Consider the following 19,004-nt stretch of genomic DNA (forward strand, 5'->3'; position numbering starts at 1 on the left):
TATAATGAATGTTTAACGCATATATAATGCATTTATATAAAGTATAATGCATACCACATACAAACACAGTAAATGAAGGGCGCGCACACACAAACCTGCTGTAATTTGGGTTACATTAACATTAGACCTTTCCAATGTCTTACGTATTATATGAGTAAGGTGAAAGGTACACAGTGGGTAAAGGTTTCTTAAAATATTTTTGTTAGCTGAGCTGTTCTTGTTCTGTTCTCTCAAAAATCAAACACAACTTAATTTGTCCTTTTAAAGATACGCTTTAAACAGGCCTATCTATCTTGATTCCTTATATTAACGTGACATTTCCTCCAAAGCACCTTGCCATTATTTACCCAGTAATACAAGTAGGCAAATTTTACTCAAGCAATTGAGGGTAAATACCTTGCTCAAGGGCACTAGAGCTGGGGATGGGAGTAGAACCTGCAACAACTGGGTCCAAAGGCAGCAGCTCTAACCACTACACAACTGACCCCTGAACAAAGGACACCCACTCATACAATATGCAATAAATTCCAGAGAAGGGAGCAACTGTTGCCTAAACATAAACATACCAAAGAGTATTTCCTAATATCTCATTGTTTTCTGGATTATGTGTCAAATATAACTGGTGTGAAAATGTCATTAGTACAGCAAAAAATTCGTCAAAACAACTGATACAATTTCTCTCACAACTGTATTTTGGTCTCCACTGAGGATATAAATTCAGTTGAGCAACATAAAACAGTCCCGTCTGAGTCTCGAGTCCTCTGCTCTCCCAGTACAGTTCCTTCCTTGAGCTTTTCCAGCTAGAGATTTTCATTTATTCAGAAATCACAGAATTGAAAACAGCTGTAAATTTGCAAACATCATCGTCCCACACTGCTGTAGTCCTGAAGTAAAAAGTCGAACGGGGCCGTTCCCTTCCTCAGCGGCCAAACGCGAACGAGCACCTATATCACGTCCTCCGCCGTGCCGCATCGATGTGCTTCACGCGATCAGCTCTGGGACGGCCGTCGGCCGAACTGGCCGAAGCTGGCTGCGCGGCAATGGTTCAGAGACCTCCCCGTCTGGCAGGGTTGCCTCGCGGCTTGTGCAGACTGATCCGGGTCCCCGTCTCTCGCACTTCTCACGAAAAGGCTGTGGATGAGCTGCAACTTGTCCTTCTCCTCCTGCAGAAAGACGTCCACAAGCAGGGACTTCTCCTTCTTTAGCTGCTCACTGATATCCCTGGGCACATCCAGGATAAGCCAGTCCACGAGAACACTAAGGAACATCACCAGGTTCTGCACAAACACACACAAAAGAGGCCACAGTGTGCAGATAGGTCAGCGGTACAGGAAAGGTGTACGTGCTTCCTGAATGGGCTCCGAGCCGCCGCGATGAGGACGAGGAGCCGCTGAACACGTACGGGTGGCTCACTGGTTACATGCGAACACACTTGAAACCCTCATTACAAAGTGTGTCCACAATTAAGTAATTTTTTTATTACTCTTCCTAGAAATTATTACCATTTTACCAAAAGGTCCGATACGATTTGTCGTGACGTTAACCTTTCCATCAACACGTGCTGAAATTTCAGTTAGTGTGCAGACTTCTGAAATCCACAGGAAAATAAAATGACACTTTACATCCTTGTCATGACTCTCGTGAGGTATGCGTGAGACCAGCGGGGGAGCCGATAGTGCAGCGGGTCACGTTACTGCCTTCGGATCCACAGGCTACAGGTTTGATACCCACCTCCAGCTGTAGTATCCCTGAACAAGGTACTTATCCTCAATTGCTCTAGTAAAATTACCCAGCTGTCTAAAGGGCTGTAACCTTAACACTGAGTTACTTTGGAGAAAAGTGCAAGGTAGCTGAATACATGTAGAATACAAGTGCACTTTCTATTATAAGTGGCGGTTTCATTGCGTCGCGAAAGTCGAAACTCATCGTGCAAACGGTGTCTGTGACGCCGATGCGAAATCTACGCCGACGGTTCAAGCGGGAGTCGAAACCGAAGGGATTCGGGCACGAGAGCGGTGGGGACACTCGTCTCGGTGCGTTTCCACGGGAACTGCAGCTAAGTGGGTGTGCCTCTTTCAAAGGGCGTTTACCAGAGAGGGGCAGGTGTGCGGCGTGCGATTGCAATCAGCTACGACGCCCTCGCCTCTGGCTGCATTTTCCTCTGAGGTTGGGACAGCGCCAGTCTAGTGACCTTATTGATCAGCTGCATTTCACTTTCGGTCAAATGTTAATAAACTTTACAGTCCTGTAGCTCTTTGCTCAAGCGGCCACGATTTGTGCTGCAGCCGTGCTTTGGGTTACAGTGGATGTGGAGCCACACCGATATTCCGAAGCTGGACTGGGGATCATTTTTACAGTGTTTGCTGTCTTTGCTCTCCAGTCGTACCTGGAATATGATGACAAAGCCGAGTCGGACAGCCAGGATAGCCCAGTACTGCTTGGACAGCTGATATGCTTCTGGAGACCAAGGTGGCTCCCTGTAGTCCTTGTACCTACAGGGGAGGAAGTAATGAGCAGGACGGTCCACTAATGGACCCCAGGCAGTAAATTCCACAGTCCACACAACAGCAGATTAACATAGGTAATGAATGGATACACAGAGCAAATGGAAACTATTTTAGGAAACTGTGCAATTAATGTGCATGATAAATGTTTAAATGTTTGTTTAACAAGTGTTTATTAGAAACTGCTGAATGTTGAAAAAATCTTTATGCTGCTACTTGTGTGATGTATTCTGGTTCATATGGTGGAAAGAAAGGGACAAATTAACTCTACTTTGGGATCATGTGCATGTGGGGGTGTCACAGCGGGTTTGGTTGGCTCACGTGCTCTGGTGGGTCTGTGGTTCAAGTCCCGCTTGGGGTGCCTTGCGATGGACTGGCGTCCCGTCCTGGGTGTGTCCCCTCCCCCTCCAGCCCTGCACCCTGTGTTGCCGAGTTAGGCTCCGGCTCACCGCGACCCCACTTGGGACAAGCGGCTTCAGCCAGTCTGTGTGTGTCTGTGTGTGTCTGGGCACTGGCTCACCTGCACATGGCGATGCTGAAGTGGGAGGCGCTGGGTGCTGTGCCAGGTGTGAAGTCACTCACGTTGAAGTAAGACAGCGTGTGCTCAATGAAGCCATGCAGGGTTCCTGTATTACTGTACATGTACTGATAGGCAAGTCGAGGAATAAAGTCTGACGTGAAGGCGATGACAAAGGCCTGCGTGCAAACAGGGAAGATGCTACGGATTAGTTGGGTCCCACAGCCGGCTTTCGTACATCATCACTCATGGGTGCTGGAACACAGGGTTCAATCAGAGTAAGGTGTACTACAGTATGTGCAGTACTTACATTGATAATGACAGAGAACTTTCCCATTCCACTGATAATGTTGTACCAGATTCCTGAGGAATAAACGGAATCAAACAGCATCTGAGAAAGAGTGCGGAAAGTAACGGGCGTAAAGCGTGTCTGGCTTTCGGGGATGCTACGGAGCCATCAGAGACCACGAAGCGCACAAGTTGACACGTTGGACAACAGTTTAGAGCTTCGTCTTTACACTGATTTGCTCAGCTGACATTTTTCTCCAAAACAACCGACAATGTTAAGCGACCATCGGGCAGTAACCCATCTACACCAACAATTTCAGGGTAAGTACCTCACTCAAAGGTACTAGAGCAGCGGCTGAGATTCAAACCAATGACATTCCAATACGAGCAACTACACTATGCTACCCCACTACCAGCCACACGTCCCACATAGGACAGCGTGTGCAGCCGAGTAGAAGACAGCATACAAAAATGAGTGACTCATTCTAAGAAGTGCATCTAGCAGTGTAAGTTACCATGGTAAATAAGGTGTGTGGGCTGATAACACTACGTAGAGTTCACTGGAAGTCGCTTTGGAGAAAAGTGTCTGATAAATAAGTAAATGTAAATAATGTAATTTTTTGGGGAGCAATGCTGAATGATGGGACACATTAGCAACTGTGTCTGATAATGAGGCGGCATTTGACATTTTAAAGTTGCAAGAACAGAAATAAGATGTTAAATGAAAACACAAGACAAGTACATACATTTCTTCACTTAGCAGACATTTTTGTCCAAAGAAACTTACAACGGATACTATGTAGTATTACCAGCCCACACACATTATTCACCGCAGTGACTTACACTGATAGATACACTACTTACAAGGGGTTACTCATCCATGCATCAGTGAAACACACTCACTCCGTGACACTCACACACTATGGGGCAGCCTGAACAGCATGTCTTTGGACTGTGGGAGGAAACCCACGGAGACAACGTGCAAACTCCACGCAGACTGAGCGGAGATCGAACCCACGTTCTCTCGCACCACCCAGGCGCTGTGAGACACCAGCGCTACTCGCTGTGCCAACGTGCCGCCACATACGTTAATTTCTATATTACAGCTGGAACTGTTGGACTGCACAATCACAGAATAGCACTAAATACTGAGTGTAATTAAATTCACTAACTCACTCTTGCAATAACCTTGTCAGGGTCGTGGTGGTCCAGAGCTTATCCCAGAATCTCTGGGCACGAGGCTGCGGTGTGGTACAGCATGGATAGGGTGCCAGGCCACCACAAGACATACACTCATACACTACAGGCAACTCAGTGCTGCCAAATGACCCAAAGTGCATGTTTTTGGACTGTGGGAGGAAACCAGAGACCCAGAGGAAACCCGTGCAGACACAGAGAGAAGATGCCGACTCCACAGAGGCTAAACTAGATTTGAACCTGTGCCCAAAGAGCCTAGGATCTGTGACACAGCGTGACCATTTCACCCCTTACTTAAGTTCAGGCTATTTTTACATGCCAGCCGCTTGAGGAGAGTCGACTGAGGGCCAGAATTTGGTCATCAGAATCTTCCTCGTGTTTCAGAAGCAACTGGATCCTTAATCAGAAGGAGATAAATTGGCGGCACAGGTTAAAAAATTAACGAGAGCTAACTGATGTGAAGCAGAATTCCCTCTGAGGTGCAAAAGGATGAGCCACAGGACGGCAGCAGGGCCAAATTCGGGAAAATCGCGTTAAACTGTACATCACAGCTGGTGAAATTGGAAAGAAAAACAAATACCGATATCTTTGGCCCGCATGGCGTCTGGGCGGCGCAGCTCAGTGACAAACTTCTTGGCGTCCAGGCGGATTTCAATAACGTTGTTGAGCAACGCAAAAAGTGGAGCGAGGGGGAAGGAGGCCACAAAAAGCGAGACGAAGCCAAACTGGATGACTGCAAGAGAAAGAGGAGGGAGAGGAAATGAGGGAGAGCGGTGCAGGGTGACGACGGCTCCCCGAGGGCTCGGTGCGGCGTGCGCTCGCTGGGACATCATGCCACAGGCTCCGCGTGGAGGGAAAAAAGAGTTTCTACTGCCTTCTTTACACAGTAGCTGCTCAGCGCAACTGGCCTGGATGTTGCCTTTCAGCACAACTAGTAACGGTAACTAGTGCTGTACCTACGGTTCAGTATCGTGTTTAAACCAAGTCTCAGGTGCCAATTGGTGCTTTAGGCACAAAAGAGAAGTATGAAGACGGTTATGAAACAAACTACAGATTACAGTAAGTTCATAAAATAGCTCGTATATTGCTGTACAATTGCAATATAATTATTCCTACATAAAGATTAGAAACTGAGAATAAAAAAATACCCATTTTGATGACAGCCAATTAGCTTATGCAATTAAAATGTAGTATTAATAATGCAAAAGTCATGGGTTCACTGGCCATGTGTCAATGTTTGGGCAGCACAGAACTTTGGATCTTGTCATTTAAAAGCTGCCAGTGAAAATACCACTTCTGCTACAGGAAAAGAACTTTTTAAAATTGCTGCGGTAAGAAAATCCTGCTGCAAATGGGTAAATAATTGTAATACACTTTGGAAAAAAGGTGTCAGATAAATAACAGTATAGTTTTATGAGTAATAGTTTAGTTTACACAGCTTTACAGGTGCAATTTCACCCAGAGTATTTTTTTTCGTTTCAATAAATAGGATAAAAAAGCAAATAAATAGAGGTACATATTATAACACTTTTTTAATTTGAAACTGTAAATGACCAGATAGTGATCCGACATACATCTGTATGATGCATCAGTTGTGGCCGCTTTTGTGGGAGTTCACCATGAGGTACGCGGTTGGCATTTATGGTAAAACACTTTTTAATGCATTCTCTCCTCTCAGTTGTCCATTACGCTGCAACTCCTTTCTTTCATTCTCCGAGACTCTGAGCAGACGGTTGTGGAGATACATCTTTTCAAGGCGATTTGAAGTAAACTTTAATGCTGCACTGTGTTAAGATAATAAAATAAACTGACATTGTCTCTGAAACTGATATGAATAACTGAAGTCTCCAGTACAGAAGGATACTGGGACCGCACTGTATGAGCTTTTGATGGAAACAGAATAAAATCTTACATACATTTTACATTTCATTATTATAGCCTTATCTGATATTATTAACAGAATCTAACTGGTAAAAAAAGAAAAAACAGAGTAACTATACCGATAGTGATGTAGTTTGTAGACTTACAAGGAAAACGGTAAGAAGTAATATTTGTGTACTGGAATTTGGTCAAGTCAAAAAGTATTCAGCATTATGGGTATAAAACATTATTGTGGATACTTTTTGACAACCCTTGTAATTTACACCTTCAAATTCTCACAATGAAACATGAATTCGCACACAAAGTTCCTCAGAAGAAGAGAAATTTCAACTGAAAATACGTGATATGTGAACCACCACAGGAGCAGCAGCCCCCAGAAACACTCGCGTAGAGCACTTCAGCTCTCTCGTAGCCAGGTGGCAGCTCGGAAGGGCCTCTCAAAAATCTAGTGACTTTTCAACAGTGTAAATCATAGTTGTCTATTATAATAATGAGCCCGAAAGGCAAATGCGCAATTAAGTGAAAAAGGCAACGGAAACCAAATTATATTCATAAATAACTGAGCAGGAAGGGCCAAGACTGAGTGGACTGTGAGCCCACCCAGGCCGGGACCCCCGTCTTGCACCCAGTTAACACTACCTAGAAGTTCAAGGTAAAGGAGACTCTTTCCAGGTGAAGCCAGGTTGGTCATTTGACCAAAATTATTAACTTCGGCAAGAGGAACAGGGGTCGCGACTCACGGCTCCCCGGGAGGAAGAGGCTGACTCTACAGGGCTGCTGCTAAAAGCCACAAAAGCAAATGAGCTGAGAAATGAGCACAGAAGTCAATGTTCACCGCTGTGAGCTGTTCTCAGCAAAAACTGCACATCATGAGCTTTGCGAAGCAGCAATTTGTTGTAGGGCTGCCATTCGAAAGACACTTCAGTGCAAAGTGAGAACACAAAGATGTGTAACCTGGTGTGAGGAGCAATGAAAAGACACTTTTACTTGATCTGTACATGATGGAACATTTATGGGAAGTTCTGGAGAGAAGAGCGAGAAGTCCGTCCGAACCGCTCGCCCCCATACGGGGCACAAGGAACCGGAGCCTAACGCGGCACGCAAGGCGTAGGGCCGGAGGGGGAGGGGACACACCCAGGACGGGACGCCAGTCCGTCGCAAGGCACCCCAAGTGGGACTCGAACCCCAGACCCACCGCAGAGCAAGACCCAGACCAACCCACTGTGCCGCCGCACCCCCCCTAGCGCAAGAAGTGACAAGTACATTTCTTCTGGAGGAATGGTGCAGGATCCCAGCACGTAGCGCTCAGGACTTGTGCCACAACAACAATCCAAGAACGATTAAAGGCGCTTGGAAGGCAAAGGGCAGCTCGGCTCATTCGGAGCTCCTTCATATTTACACGTTGTCCACCCCGTATAATCAGGCCATCTGCTGAGACAGTTAGTTTATACGTTTAGAAACGTTACTCAGTCTGCTCCATTTACATAGTACGGTTGTGTGTATAATTAAAAAAAAAAAAAAAAAAAAAAAAAAAAACTTGCGACCTCACGCAGCTGCCAGACTCACTCATCTCCATGTATTCAGGGGTCAAACTGTTAAAAGGCTCCAGATTGTAGTCCAGCTCCCACTGCTGGGCCGTTCTGCTCGGTCGCTCATCTGTCTCCTTCGGTGCAGGCGAGTCCCCCTTCAGGGTCCTGTACAGCTTTTTCAGCTTCCTGCCAGGGTGCAAACACACATACGGTACAAGGAGAAGAAGATGTGCAACTGAAGTTTTCCACACGTGTGCAGAGAAATTAATGCACTAGTTTTAAATCCTGTCAATTTATTTGGCCCGAACCAGAGTAACCCGGATTCCTCTCGGAATCAATCCCTGAAATCCATCCGTCATCGGCAAACACTTGTCCGGGGAGTTTTCGCTGCTCCGGAGCCTGTTGTGGAAGCCTAGGGTTCACTGGACGGGACACCGGGGACCACACAGCAACGGCACACGATCATTCAGTTACGTGTGCGTACGCTAAAGGCAGCTTCGAGTTGCCAGTTCACCGGAAACATTTCCTTGTCCTGTCAGAGGGACCGGAGCATCTGGAGGAAACAGATTCGCATTTAAACTCAAGCCCAAATGTAGAGCCTAGAAACTGTGAGGCCCCAGCGCTGCCCACTGTGTCGGCACGTTGCTCTTCCATTTTTCACATGAATGTACAAATTGTAACCGTAACTGTACAACTGCATAATGACGACCAACACAGTCCTGTACTTCGGCAGTATTACCTATTTTCAACACATCCTCTACAGTGACAATTTACTTTATGTCCCATTTCACGTTGTCCAGCCAGTTTCATTTTCTTCACCGGGCCTCCCAGTTTAGCCAGAGTCCATAGCATAGTTCTTCATCCCTTTGAGTTTCTGCTCTTCACATTTCAGATCATTTCTGTTCCTTTCACTCTATCGTCACCCTGTAAATTAGACTTTCCAGTACTGCACCCATTGTGACATTCCATTGTAACCTAAAATTCCGGGTAACAAGTGCAAACAACAACACTTAAATGCTTCTTCCCTAAATTGCAGCCTGTGTCTAAAACTAACATGTTGTCTAGTTCTTAAACTACACTCTGAGAGTTCTCGGTCCAGTCTACAGTAATAGCTCACCTGGACCAGGGCAATGCCATCCTGACTGCTCTTCAGCCTCTGTCATCAAGTGTCTCCAACTATTACACAGAGCTGCAAAACAAGCCGCATCTCCTTCCTGATGCTGCTAACAGCCTACCAGACAGTCAAAGGACCATGACCCTAACCCCTAGAGAACACATTCATTCTTACACCCCAGAAAGAGCGCTGCACTGGACTCTGGCTACCTGCCCATCCCCGTCACATCCCCGTCACAAGGGCTCCAAAATCTAAGACCTGATGGTCCATAGTGTTGGTTTAATATGGTGGACTGCACTCCTGTTCCTCACAACTGTCACATTTTTCCACCTTTCAAGAAAGGTCTTAAAATTCTCCTTCAGGCATATTTGAAACACCACCTGCTGTTTTATGTTTGCCTGTTTCAGTACTGTAACGACCTGCGTTAGAGAGTTTGGGCAGGAAATGGGTCTGTCGTAAAGTCGTATTGTGGGTTCACTGGAGTTAAATGTTCAACCGCTGGGGGGCGTATGGGGAGTATAAGGGGGTGACCGTGTTTGTCACTGAGAAAAGGGAGAGAGCCTGGCGGCGCTAAGGAGGCTGGGAAGGCGGGTTTGAGGCGCAGGTACCGGAAGAAATGGGCTCCTCGGGCCGAGAACATTATTTCCCTCTGTGCCGGTGGTCCAATAAACGATTGTAATGAACGCTGCCTGTGTGTCCTTCTTCACCCCATTCGAACCCACAGTGCAACGCACCACAGTATTTTTATATCACATCTATAGGTTGCAACCTGAATACGTGTGCTGTGACAACAACGGTATCAAACAAACAAGTTGTGTGTCAATAATTGTGTGTGTGTGTGTGTGTGTGTGTGTGTGTGTGTGTGTGTGTGTGTGTGTGTGTGTGTATCTAAGCCTTTTGCTGGATGCTCTGTACTCTGAATTGTACATTTGCTCTTCTCCATGCCAGATGCATAAATGTTTTTTTTTTTTTTTAAAAAGTTCACACCTATTCCGATTAGGAAGACTGCAGAGAAAGACATTACAGAATATTTGGAAAAAGTGATACAAATTTGAAATCACAAACGCACGAATAAAGAATCTACATAACACTGTTTATGTGTAGTTTGTTTTTTTGCACTTTCCCACATGTTGTATTATTTTCCTGACAGGTTTTAAAGCCTATATATCTGAAATCTGTAAATTCATTTGCAATAACAAAAACAATAAAAGAAAATAAATTCATACAAATGCTTTGGACATTTATCCACATCCAGATGGAGGAAAGAAGGGAGCAGTACTTACGGAATGCCAATCTCAAAGATGTTGTTCTGAATGAGCTGCTTTCCCAGCATGATGATACTTAACTGGATGCAAAGCTCTATGAGACAGCCCCCAGGTGCACACTTATCCGGGAAAGAGCACACACACACGCACGCACGCACATAGAGGTAAACATTTCATAAAATATTCACATACCATGAATTTAAACACAAAAAATGCAAGAGTTTCATACACAAACACTCCGTTCTTTCTCACCTCTTCAATGCGGAAGTCATGGAAAACATAGACATAGTCCCCCGGTCGGCCAGCAAACCTAGAGACGAAGCCAGCGTTTGACCAACCGCTCGAAAAGCTTCAGAAACCATGAGGGCAGGTCAGTTTTCAGCTGCTCCTCCTATTTCACTTTGGCTCCTCACTATGGCCAAACTCCAGTTTCTGCCTACGGTCCTCAGCGTAACTTCAACTCGGTTGAACTCAGCGTAACTTCAACTCGGTTGAACTCAATACTTCAACAGTATTTTTTACCTTATAGCCTATAAAGCTGTAAGAGCTGTGTTTTAGGGCTCCATGCCATGACTGCAGTGCACTTACCTCCCCTTGAAGAAGGCCACATAGAAGATGGGAGCATAAGCATTCATGAACTTCAGAAGAAAGGCCTTTAGAATCATTCGCTCTTCAAACTCTCCCTCCGTTTTTGGAATCTCTGTAGAAACAACAAAGTACAGAATTATTCCCGGAGGGATCCCTTTGTTTTCAGCTCCCTTTGCAACCAATGACTCCGAACTCCGAACCCTGGCATTACCTTCCATCCCTGCCATCATCTCTCATCTCTTCCTTCCAACACCCAACCCATGTGACGTACTGTGTTCTTTCACCACAAACCAGCTATTTAAAAATTATTTCTCGTTCTACGGCAAAGTAGTGTCTACAGCTACCTTTAAACCTCAACGTGTGAGAATCACCTACGGTAAGACTTTTTCCATCAAAACACCATTTTTGGGTTCGCTGTCCATTATTTTCTCTTTTATTTTATCCATATAGTTGAGATTCAACATCTTTAAGCCAAGTTTAATAGGATAGCAGATACCATTTAATTAATTAGACCAAATTAACTTCAATACACCTTTAACTCACTAAAAAAATTAATGCTTATTGTTGAACATACATATAATAAAAGAGGACACATATGCAAATTTAAGTGTCCTGACTACATCTTCAGCTCACTGCGAAAATAATGACAATGAGCTTGTGAGGGAAAAAGTTATTTTGTTGACTGGAAAACTTTTCATTTTCGTTGTGATTTTTAACAAAAACAAAACTTTTGCAATTTTCTATAAAAATCTAAAATACAACATTAATTGCAGTTCAACACAACAGCAGCATCTCCCACTGAGGCACAAGTCATCTTGGAAACACTTTTAGAGGGCAAAGTCATACTCATTTATGTTGCTTCTGAAAGATCTAAAAATGCAGTGAAATTGTAATGTGCCACAAAAGGTTTTACCGTACAGTAACAGTTCTGCAAAACATCATTTACTAAGTGTACGAAAATGCGTGCAATGAGCTGGCAGACGAGCTACCAGAACATCCTTGTAATAGACAATGTTTAATTATAATGTTTCAAGAAAACTTCCTAATCGCATTCAGATCAACCAACCAAAGTCTGAAAGCGCTGGTCCCGAGTGGGGTCATGGCAAGCCGGAGCCTATCCCAAAAACACAGGGCACAAGACTGGAGGGGGAGGGGACACACCCAGGACAGGACGCCAGTCCATTGCAAGGCACCCCAAGCAGGACTTGAGCCCCAAACCTGCCAGAGAGCAGGACCCGACCAAACCCGCTGCGTCACCGCACCCCCCCGCATTCAGATCATTACTTGTGAGTTCTGATATACCTACATTGTCAAATTATTTTCTAAAATTTTAATGTGTCTACTTACATAATGGACAGGCATTTAAGACAGATTCACTGGCCAGTCGAATCATTAGGGTAAGTAAGTAAGGTCTTGCAGATCTAGAAAGTTGAGTAAACATCTCACCGAGCTCTGTGAGCCAGATGGCCGCTGTGCCATAGAGCTCATCCAGGATAAGAATGACAACCAGGTTGATGATGACAGCCGTCGATGTGACAACGACACGAACGTTGGACCTGGTTTCAGGATATGGGCTCATGGACATTAAGGCTGAAGTGGTGATCCGGTAGATTATGACACCAAATACAGCGGAAAATGTCAGCCCAAACTGGGAAAAGATGAAAGAAATACAAAAGAAAACTGAATTAAGGGAACACAAAGAAAGGATACATAGACATAAAAGAAGGTGTTACATTTATTCATTTAAAAATTAATATTGATTAATGAATACTTTTAAAATCTCAACTTTGATTTCTACTTTTTAGTAAATAGTGGAAATTCTTTCAATTTGTTACTTCTGATTTGCCATGAGTACATGGTCTTATAGCTCAGTTGGAAAAATTCATGCTTTAATATATTCAAGATTCGAGAGTTTATTGTCATGTGTACAGTAAACAGTTCGTTAACACCATACAATGAAATTCTTACTCTGTGAATCCTCTCAGCAGCCTATGACATAAATTGTAATGACATAAGGAAAGAAAAACACAAGGCGTAAATCACAAATTTGCAAAAATTTTGTAGAATATATTACAGCATGAATTTTTGCATATTTCTGTGTATTTTTTTCCCTTTCTATTTGTCAATATTCTATACTGTTTTAGAAGCTGAGACAAGAAAATGTGCAAATAATCTTGGGGGCTGAACACTTTTTCAAGGTACTGTATCCATGACTTCAAGGATCCAGATTCTTGACCTATGACACGCAAAGTGTGAGGGCAAGCATTTCACTTCTCGCAACCACACCCACTCACATTTAACCTCATACCTACCATAAGTAAGACCGAAGAGAAGTTGATAATGTACCCAGGCATCCAGTCTGTCCATGTCAGCTTCTCTGGTCCTGCCTATTTTGGGGATAAACAGGCAGAAGAAATAATAGATGATCAATAAAACAAATCCGATCTCTTCTTTCTTGCCGAGATGACTCGGTGACACCGATTCCGAGTTTATTGCATTTAATTATTCCCCACCTCCAGTCTATAAATGAAGATAAGTTTGTAGCCCAAGGGACACCATGCGACCTGGACCGCTAGACAGCAGACAGATGCAGGGTGCAAAGTTGAAGCCTACAGGTTTCTGACTAGTACAGGGCACAGGCACACAGAGAAGGATCATGAAGGAATGTAGGTAACCTCAACAGCTCCACCCATGGCGGTCAGAACACGTTGTCTCCAGTGGCCCCCGTCTGTGCTATCCTCCACTTTTCTCTCAGACTGCAACACAAAGAACCATCGAATCTCAACAGGATGCAAAAGAACAGCACCTGGTCAACAGCAAGGCAGAGATCTGTTCTCTGTCATTAAGAATTTTGTTCTCCACATTCTTGCAAAGCTCTCCAAACGACAAACTGCCTTGCACAGCAAAACATGAGCTAAGGTCAAGCTGTGCACATTCTTACAGTCCTCACCTCATGTCTATTTCTCTTCCTTTCCTCCTCTTCTTCAGCTTCTTCTGAAGGAGAATGCTTTCATACGCTGGTCTGGGATGTTCCTGAGGATGTAAAGTTCCTTATGTTCTCATACTTCAAAAACCAACCAACCAATGTCTACAGCCAGTCATTCCGAGGGGATCACGGCAAGCCGGAGCCTATCCCGAAAACACAGGGCACACGGCCAAAGGGGGAGGGGAAACACCCTGGATGGGATGCCAGTCCACTGGAAGGCACCCCAAGCAGTGCTCGAACCCCAGACCCGCCCCATAGAGGGCACCAGGCAAACCTGCCACGCCACCACACCCCTCTACTTCAAAAACAGCTGTTTTAATAATATTCTGCTGTTTTGACTTCTATTATCAGCCAAAATACACTGTTCTCCAATAACTGGCTTCTTGCTGTGGTCTAAACATGAACAGCAAGGAGGAATAAAATCTACAGTTCAGAAGACCTGAGTAACACAAGGAAAGAGGTAATATTTCTTTTAAGGCATCAAACCAGAACTCAGTCCCTCAGGTTAAAGATAGAGTTTTGAAACTGAAAATTAATTTAGATCCAAAGGAAAGACTATAGGAGGGGTGCGGTGGCATAGCGGGTTTGGCCGGGTCCTGCTCTCTGGTGGGTCTGGGGTTCAAGTCCCGCTGGGGGTGCCTTGTGATGGACTGGGGTCCTGTCCTGGGTGTGTCCCCTCCAGCCTTATGCCCTGTATTGCCGGGTTAGGCTCTGGCTTGCTGCAACACAGGTTGGGAGGAGAGGTTTCAGACAATGTGTGTGTGTGTGTGTGTGGAAAGAATATAATCGTTACAATATATTTCATTTTAAATCAGAAAAGAAAGTGAAACCATTTGTTGATAAACTAAGGCAAAGGTTAAACTGAAACATCGAGACCCAGTATTTCTATTTCATTTAGGTGACACTTTCCTCCAAAGCTACTTGCAAAGATTTACCACATTTACTGCATACAGCTGGGCAATTTTTACAAGAGCAATTTAGGCTACATACCTTGGTCAAGGGTACTACAGCAAGACTAAACAAACTAACTGTCCTGTAGAATCATATGTTTGCATCCAAGTGTCTCTTTTTCCTAATGTAATGAATGCATAGTATTTTCTATGAGCTGTTTGTCACTTTGGAGAAAAGTGTCTGATAAATGAGTAAATGCACACATCAATGTAAGGTGTGATTCAAATCTGAGTGCAATGGCTGAAGTTGTAACCACCCTGCTACCTGCTGCCCTAACAAACAGAGTTGGATTTTCACTCAATTGTTGGTTCAACTATGGAAAGTTGTGAGGTCACCTCAGTGAATGACTGCCAACGTTAAACGTCACTCAGATACCAACGTGAAGGTGACGCTCTACTTTTTGTTGACATAGGTGACATGGGGCTCAAACAGACAGCTGTCAAAACTTCCCTGGATGCAGTGCCCTACGCAGTGGCTTCCGCACAGTATCTCCGACAGACCTCCGAAAGTGCTCACCTCCTCCTCCTCCAAGCCAGCCAAGTCCCACCTGTAGGACAGGCACATTTGTCTCCGCTTCCAGAGCTCCAGGAACATAGCAGCTACAGGAAAGAATGTGATTCATTTTAAAGGGCACAAAAGCTCCTCCACAGGTGCTGCACTCTACTGTAAATCCTGCCTTAAAAAGTAGATATACACACATCTTTCATTAGCTAAATTAATATATTAGCTTCATTTACTCACTTAAGGTTTAGACAAAACTATTCACTATAGCACCATTTTTACGACACTGTGAAATGTTAAGGCAATTATTCACAATCAATTTGACATTAATCAGTGAAAGATTATTTGAAAATAATTTATGTAAATAAGAAAAAATGGTATTCTTGGACATGGCTGTCATATTCAAACATCTCATTCAAAAACCTCAAAAACATCTGAACCTCACATCAAGGTTGATCATGTCAATCAAAGTTGTCGCAGTAACAGTTGCTCCTGATCATCATCCGTCCGCACATTTCACATGTCCTCTGCGCTCCAGAGCAGTGACTCTCAACCTTTATTCCTCCAAGGTCTCTCAGTGTTCCCAACATTACTGGACCCCCTTTACACCATGAGGCCATGACATTTACCGTCTTCTAGTCTCGACAAAGACACTTGTTTTCAAACCCGTGTTTGTGTCCACAGCACGACACAAAACAGCCTGTATGTTCATTAAAAAGTTATTTTTACTAGTGCCTTTTTGACAACAAAAAATGTGTGGAGTTTTTATGGATAAATATGATGACAGAAGACAGGTAGCCCTGGAGGGTGACCCATGGGCCGAGTGGTCCAGTCTCAAACATTTCCACGCTACCCCAGGGCCCACCTGTCTAGGTGACCTGACCGTACAGGTAAACACACCATTGACACCATGTCACCACTCAGCCCCGCATGCACTTAATTACCAGTATAAAGAACCATTGTTTATGTTTGCTACAACATATACTGTACATGAGAGTTAAGCTCAGTGACTGTTTACAATATGTACAGAACACAAAGACATTTCTAGGGTAAAAAGTTAGTAAGATGGTACCAAAGCAAAGAAGTTAGGAAAGCCAAAGTAAATTATCTCGAGTCGGGGACACAACCTTAGCTATAAAACAAAACAAGACAAGAAACAAAAGGGTCTTCAGCATCTGTGCTGAACTAACTTACTCCATGTACCAAACACTAAAAGCATAGGGGCGGCACCCGCCTCTTCCCTAACGTGTCCAGACAGGCTGCTGAAACCTACGGGTCAGACATGGAGGTCAGGTGACGTGCTTACCTGTCCACTTCTTCCCCCAAGACAACAGCAAAAAGTCAATAAACAAGTAATGGAAGCAATAAAGCAAAGAAAGAATGACTGAAGAAACACAAAGCAACAGAGTCAACAGTCCAAACAGTAGCCAAACAAGAACCATGGAACAAAAGTCTGGGGTTCAGAGCCTGGACGTGGTTAATGCAGGAACTGAAGACAGGACTCGTGATGATGAACAAGGATGACAAACAGCGATGGACAATAGACTTGTGCAGAAGAACAAAACACGGAAAGGAGTAACAGAGCACACTGGGAGGCTGCACAGGGACGTAAGAGTCCCGCTCGGCCCATTGCCACTGCAAACTTGAGCAAGAAAAGTGGTTTGGCGAACTGAGGGTTAATAAAATGGGACAGCCTCTTACTGCAGAAGGATATTTAAGTCATTCGTAACCTTTGCTCACCCCAAAGGGACATGAAGATGGCAAATAAGACAGTGGCGGGATTGTCAAAGAGATGACTGGCGCGGGCTGTGCTGCACGCAGAACTCAGGTACCAGTAGTCACACACCCTGTCACACAACGGGCACATGGTGAAGTTCTTTCCTTCACTGCACATCTCCAGGCTGGGAGCAGAAACCGGAAAAAGTGTCTTAAAACCGTGCATTGAAAGGCATATGTACATGCCTCAGTACACCGTGTGTGCGTGTGTGTGTGTGTTACTGTCTACATTTATAGGTTTATCTATACAAACTACTGGCAGGCAACACATGTGCAGTGTACCATGTGCTTTAAAAGTAAGCTCAATCCACAAGATGTTATGAATGCAGGCAAGGTACATATTCTGTATTACAGTAAAAAGTAACTGGCACAATTCTGACTCACTGCGTGTGTTTTCAGGTAAAATAATTCAAGTTGACATACGTTTGGAATGAGATGATACGCTGAAGTACAGAGACTTAACAATGATTACCTGGGCACATTGGAGTCCAGGGTGGCACAGCCATACAGGAATACTATGGTACCCACCACAGAGGCTGGGATGAGCAGCTGGGTATAGAGCCCCAGCCAGGCGAAATAGAGTCCAATTTTTTCCCCAAAGTACTTCCTGAGCCAAACATGGAAAACTCTGAATTAGGAAATAGAGTATAAACCATATGTAACAATGTTTTTGCTCACATGACTTCATGTGGTACCTGATGAGATCTATAGGCTGGTACTTGTAAAACACCCCATATCTGGCCCATTCATCATGCAGGACCTGTAAAGGCACAAGTTTTTGAATAAAAAAAAATGCATATGCAATGTCACCAGACTGCAGAATGCCATTTACAATAGAATCCAGACACCACTGTTCACAAAGACATTTTCTAAGGATAGATAAAACACTTCTTAGAAAGTTGTTAACAATAAAGCACAATAAAGTCTGTATTAAAACACAAACTACCAGCTTATACTGACAGCAGCATCTAGGACTGAAAGTCCCATGTATTTGTTACAAACATCTGGACAATAATTACATTACACACTTAGATATTTACTATACAGTTTCATTATTTACTATTCATTGTACTTGTATCTATTGTTCTGCCTTATTTATTAGCACGTCACTCGTACTACGCCATTCGCCCACCGCTGTTTTCATTTCATTCATCTACTACATTGCAGCATCATCTCAACAGTTCTTGTCTAAAAATGTGTTTGTTCATGTCTAATATGTGTTTGTACTGTCAATGTCTGAATCCGAGCCTCATCCCATACAGTACATTTCAATGCCCAGTGTACCCAGTATACCCGGAAAACTCAGTGTACCAGTATACCCAGGACACTCAGTGTACACATTATACCCAGTGTACTCAGTGTACCAGTATACTCAGTGTAAGCTCAGTGTACCCAGTATACATTTACATTTATTCAGGCAGCTATTTATTCAGGCAGCTGATTCGGGAAGCTATAGGAAGCCAGTGCAGAGAAATGAGTAGAGGAGATACATGGGAACACACACACACTTTCAGAACCGTTCATCCCATACAGGGTCACGGGGAACCGGAGCCTACCCGGCAACACAGGGCGTAAGGCCGGAGGGGAAGGGGACACACCCAGGACGGGACGCCAGTCCGTCACAAGGCACCCCAAGCGGGACTCGAACCCCAGACCCACCGGAAAGCAGGACTGCGGCCCAACCCACTGCGCCACCGCACCCCGTTATACATGGGAACACTTTGGCAAATCAAACACAACTCGTGCAGCAGCATTTTGTAGAAGATGGCAGTAGCAGGAAGGCCACACAGGAGAGAGTTGCAGTAGTCCAGATGGGAAGTCACCATGCCCTGAACAAGTGGTTGGGCAGAGTCAATTGTGAGGTAGGGACGGATCCTACGAATATTATGCAGGATGTATCTGCAGGA

General features: G+C 44.4%; 1 protein-coding gene across 1 annotated transcript in view; it reads right to left on the reverse strand.

Annotated features, from left to right (window-relative positions):
- Nucleotides 1-918: 918 nt before the first annotated feature.
- LOC108931970 (anoctamin-2-like) overlaps nt 919-19,004 on the reverse strand; it is a 33,578-nt gene continuing 15,492 nt past the window's right edge. Inside the window, 18 exon segments of the mRNA XM_029251866.1 lie at nt 919-1,277; nt 2,387-2,492; nt 3,025-3,200; nt 3,332-3,384; nt 5,087-5,239; nt 7,954-8,102; nt 10,314-10,414; nt 10,548-10,605; nt 10,884-10,995; nt 12,330-12,531; nt 13,196-13,270; nt 13,559-13,639; nt 13,834-13,854; nt 13,857-13,916; nt 15,337-15,419; nt 17,062-17,222; nt 17,570-17,704; nt 17,793-17,857. Coding sequence (XP_029107699.1) covers nt 990-1,277; nt 2,387-2,492; nt 3,025-3,200; nt 3,332-3,384; nt 5,087-5,239; nt 7,954-8,102; nt 10,314-10,414; nt 10,548-10,605; nt 10,884-10,995; nt 12,330-12,531; nt 13,196-13,270; nt 13,559-13,639; nt 13,834-13,854; nt 13,857-13,916; nt 15,337-15,419; nt 17,062-17,222; nt 17,570-17,704; nt 17,793-17,857 — 2,079 coding nt within the window. The 3' untranslated portion in view covers nt 919-989.

Source organism: Scleropages formosus, chromosome 5 (assembly GCF_900964775.1).
Source record: "Scleropages formosus chromosome 5, fSclFor1.1, whole genome shotgun sequence".
Classification (NCBI taxonomy): domain Eukaryota; kingdom Metazoa; phylum Chordata; class Actinopteri; order Osteoglossiformes; family Osteoglossidae; genus Scleropages; species Scleropages formosus.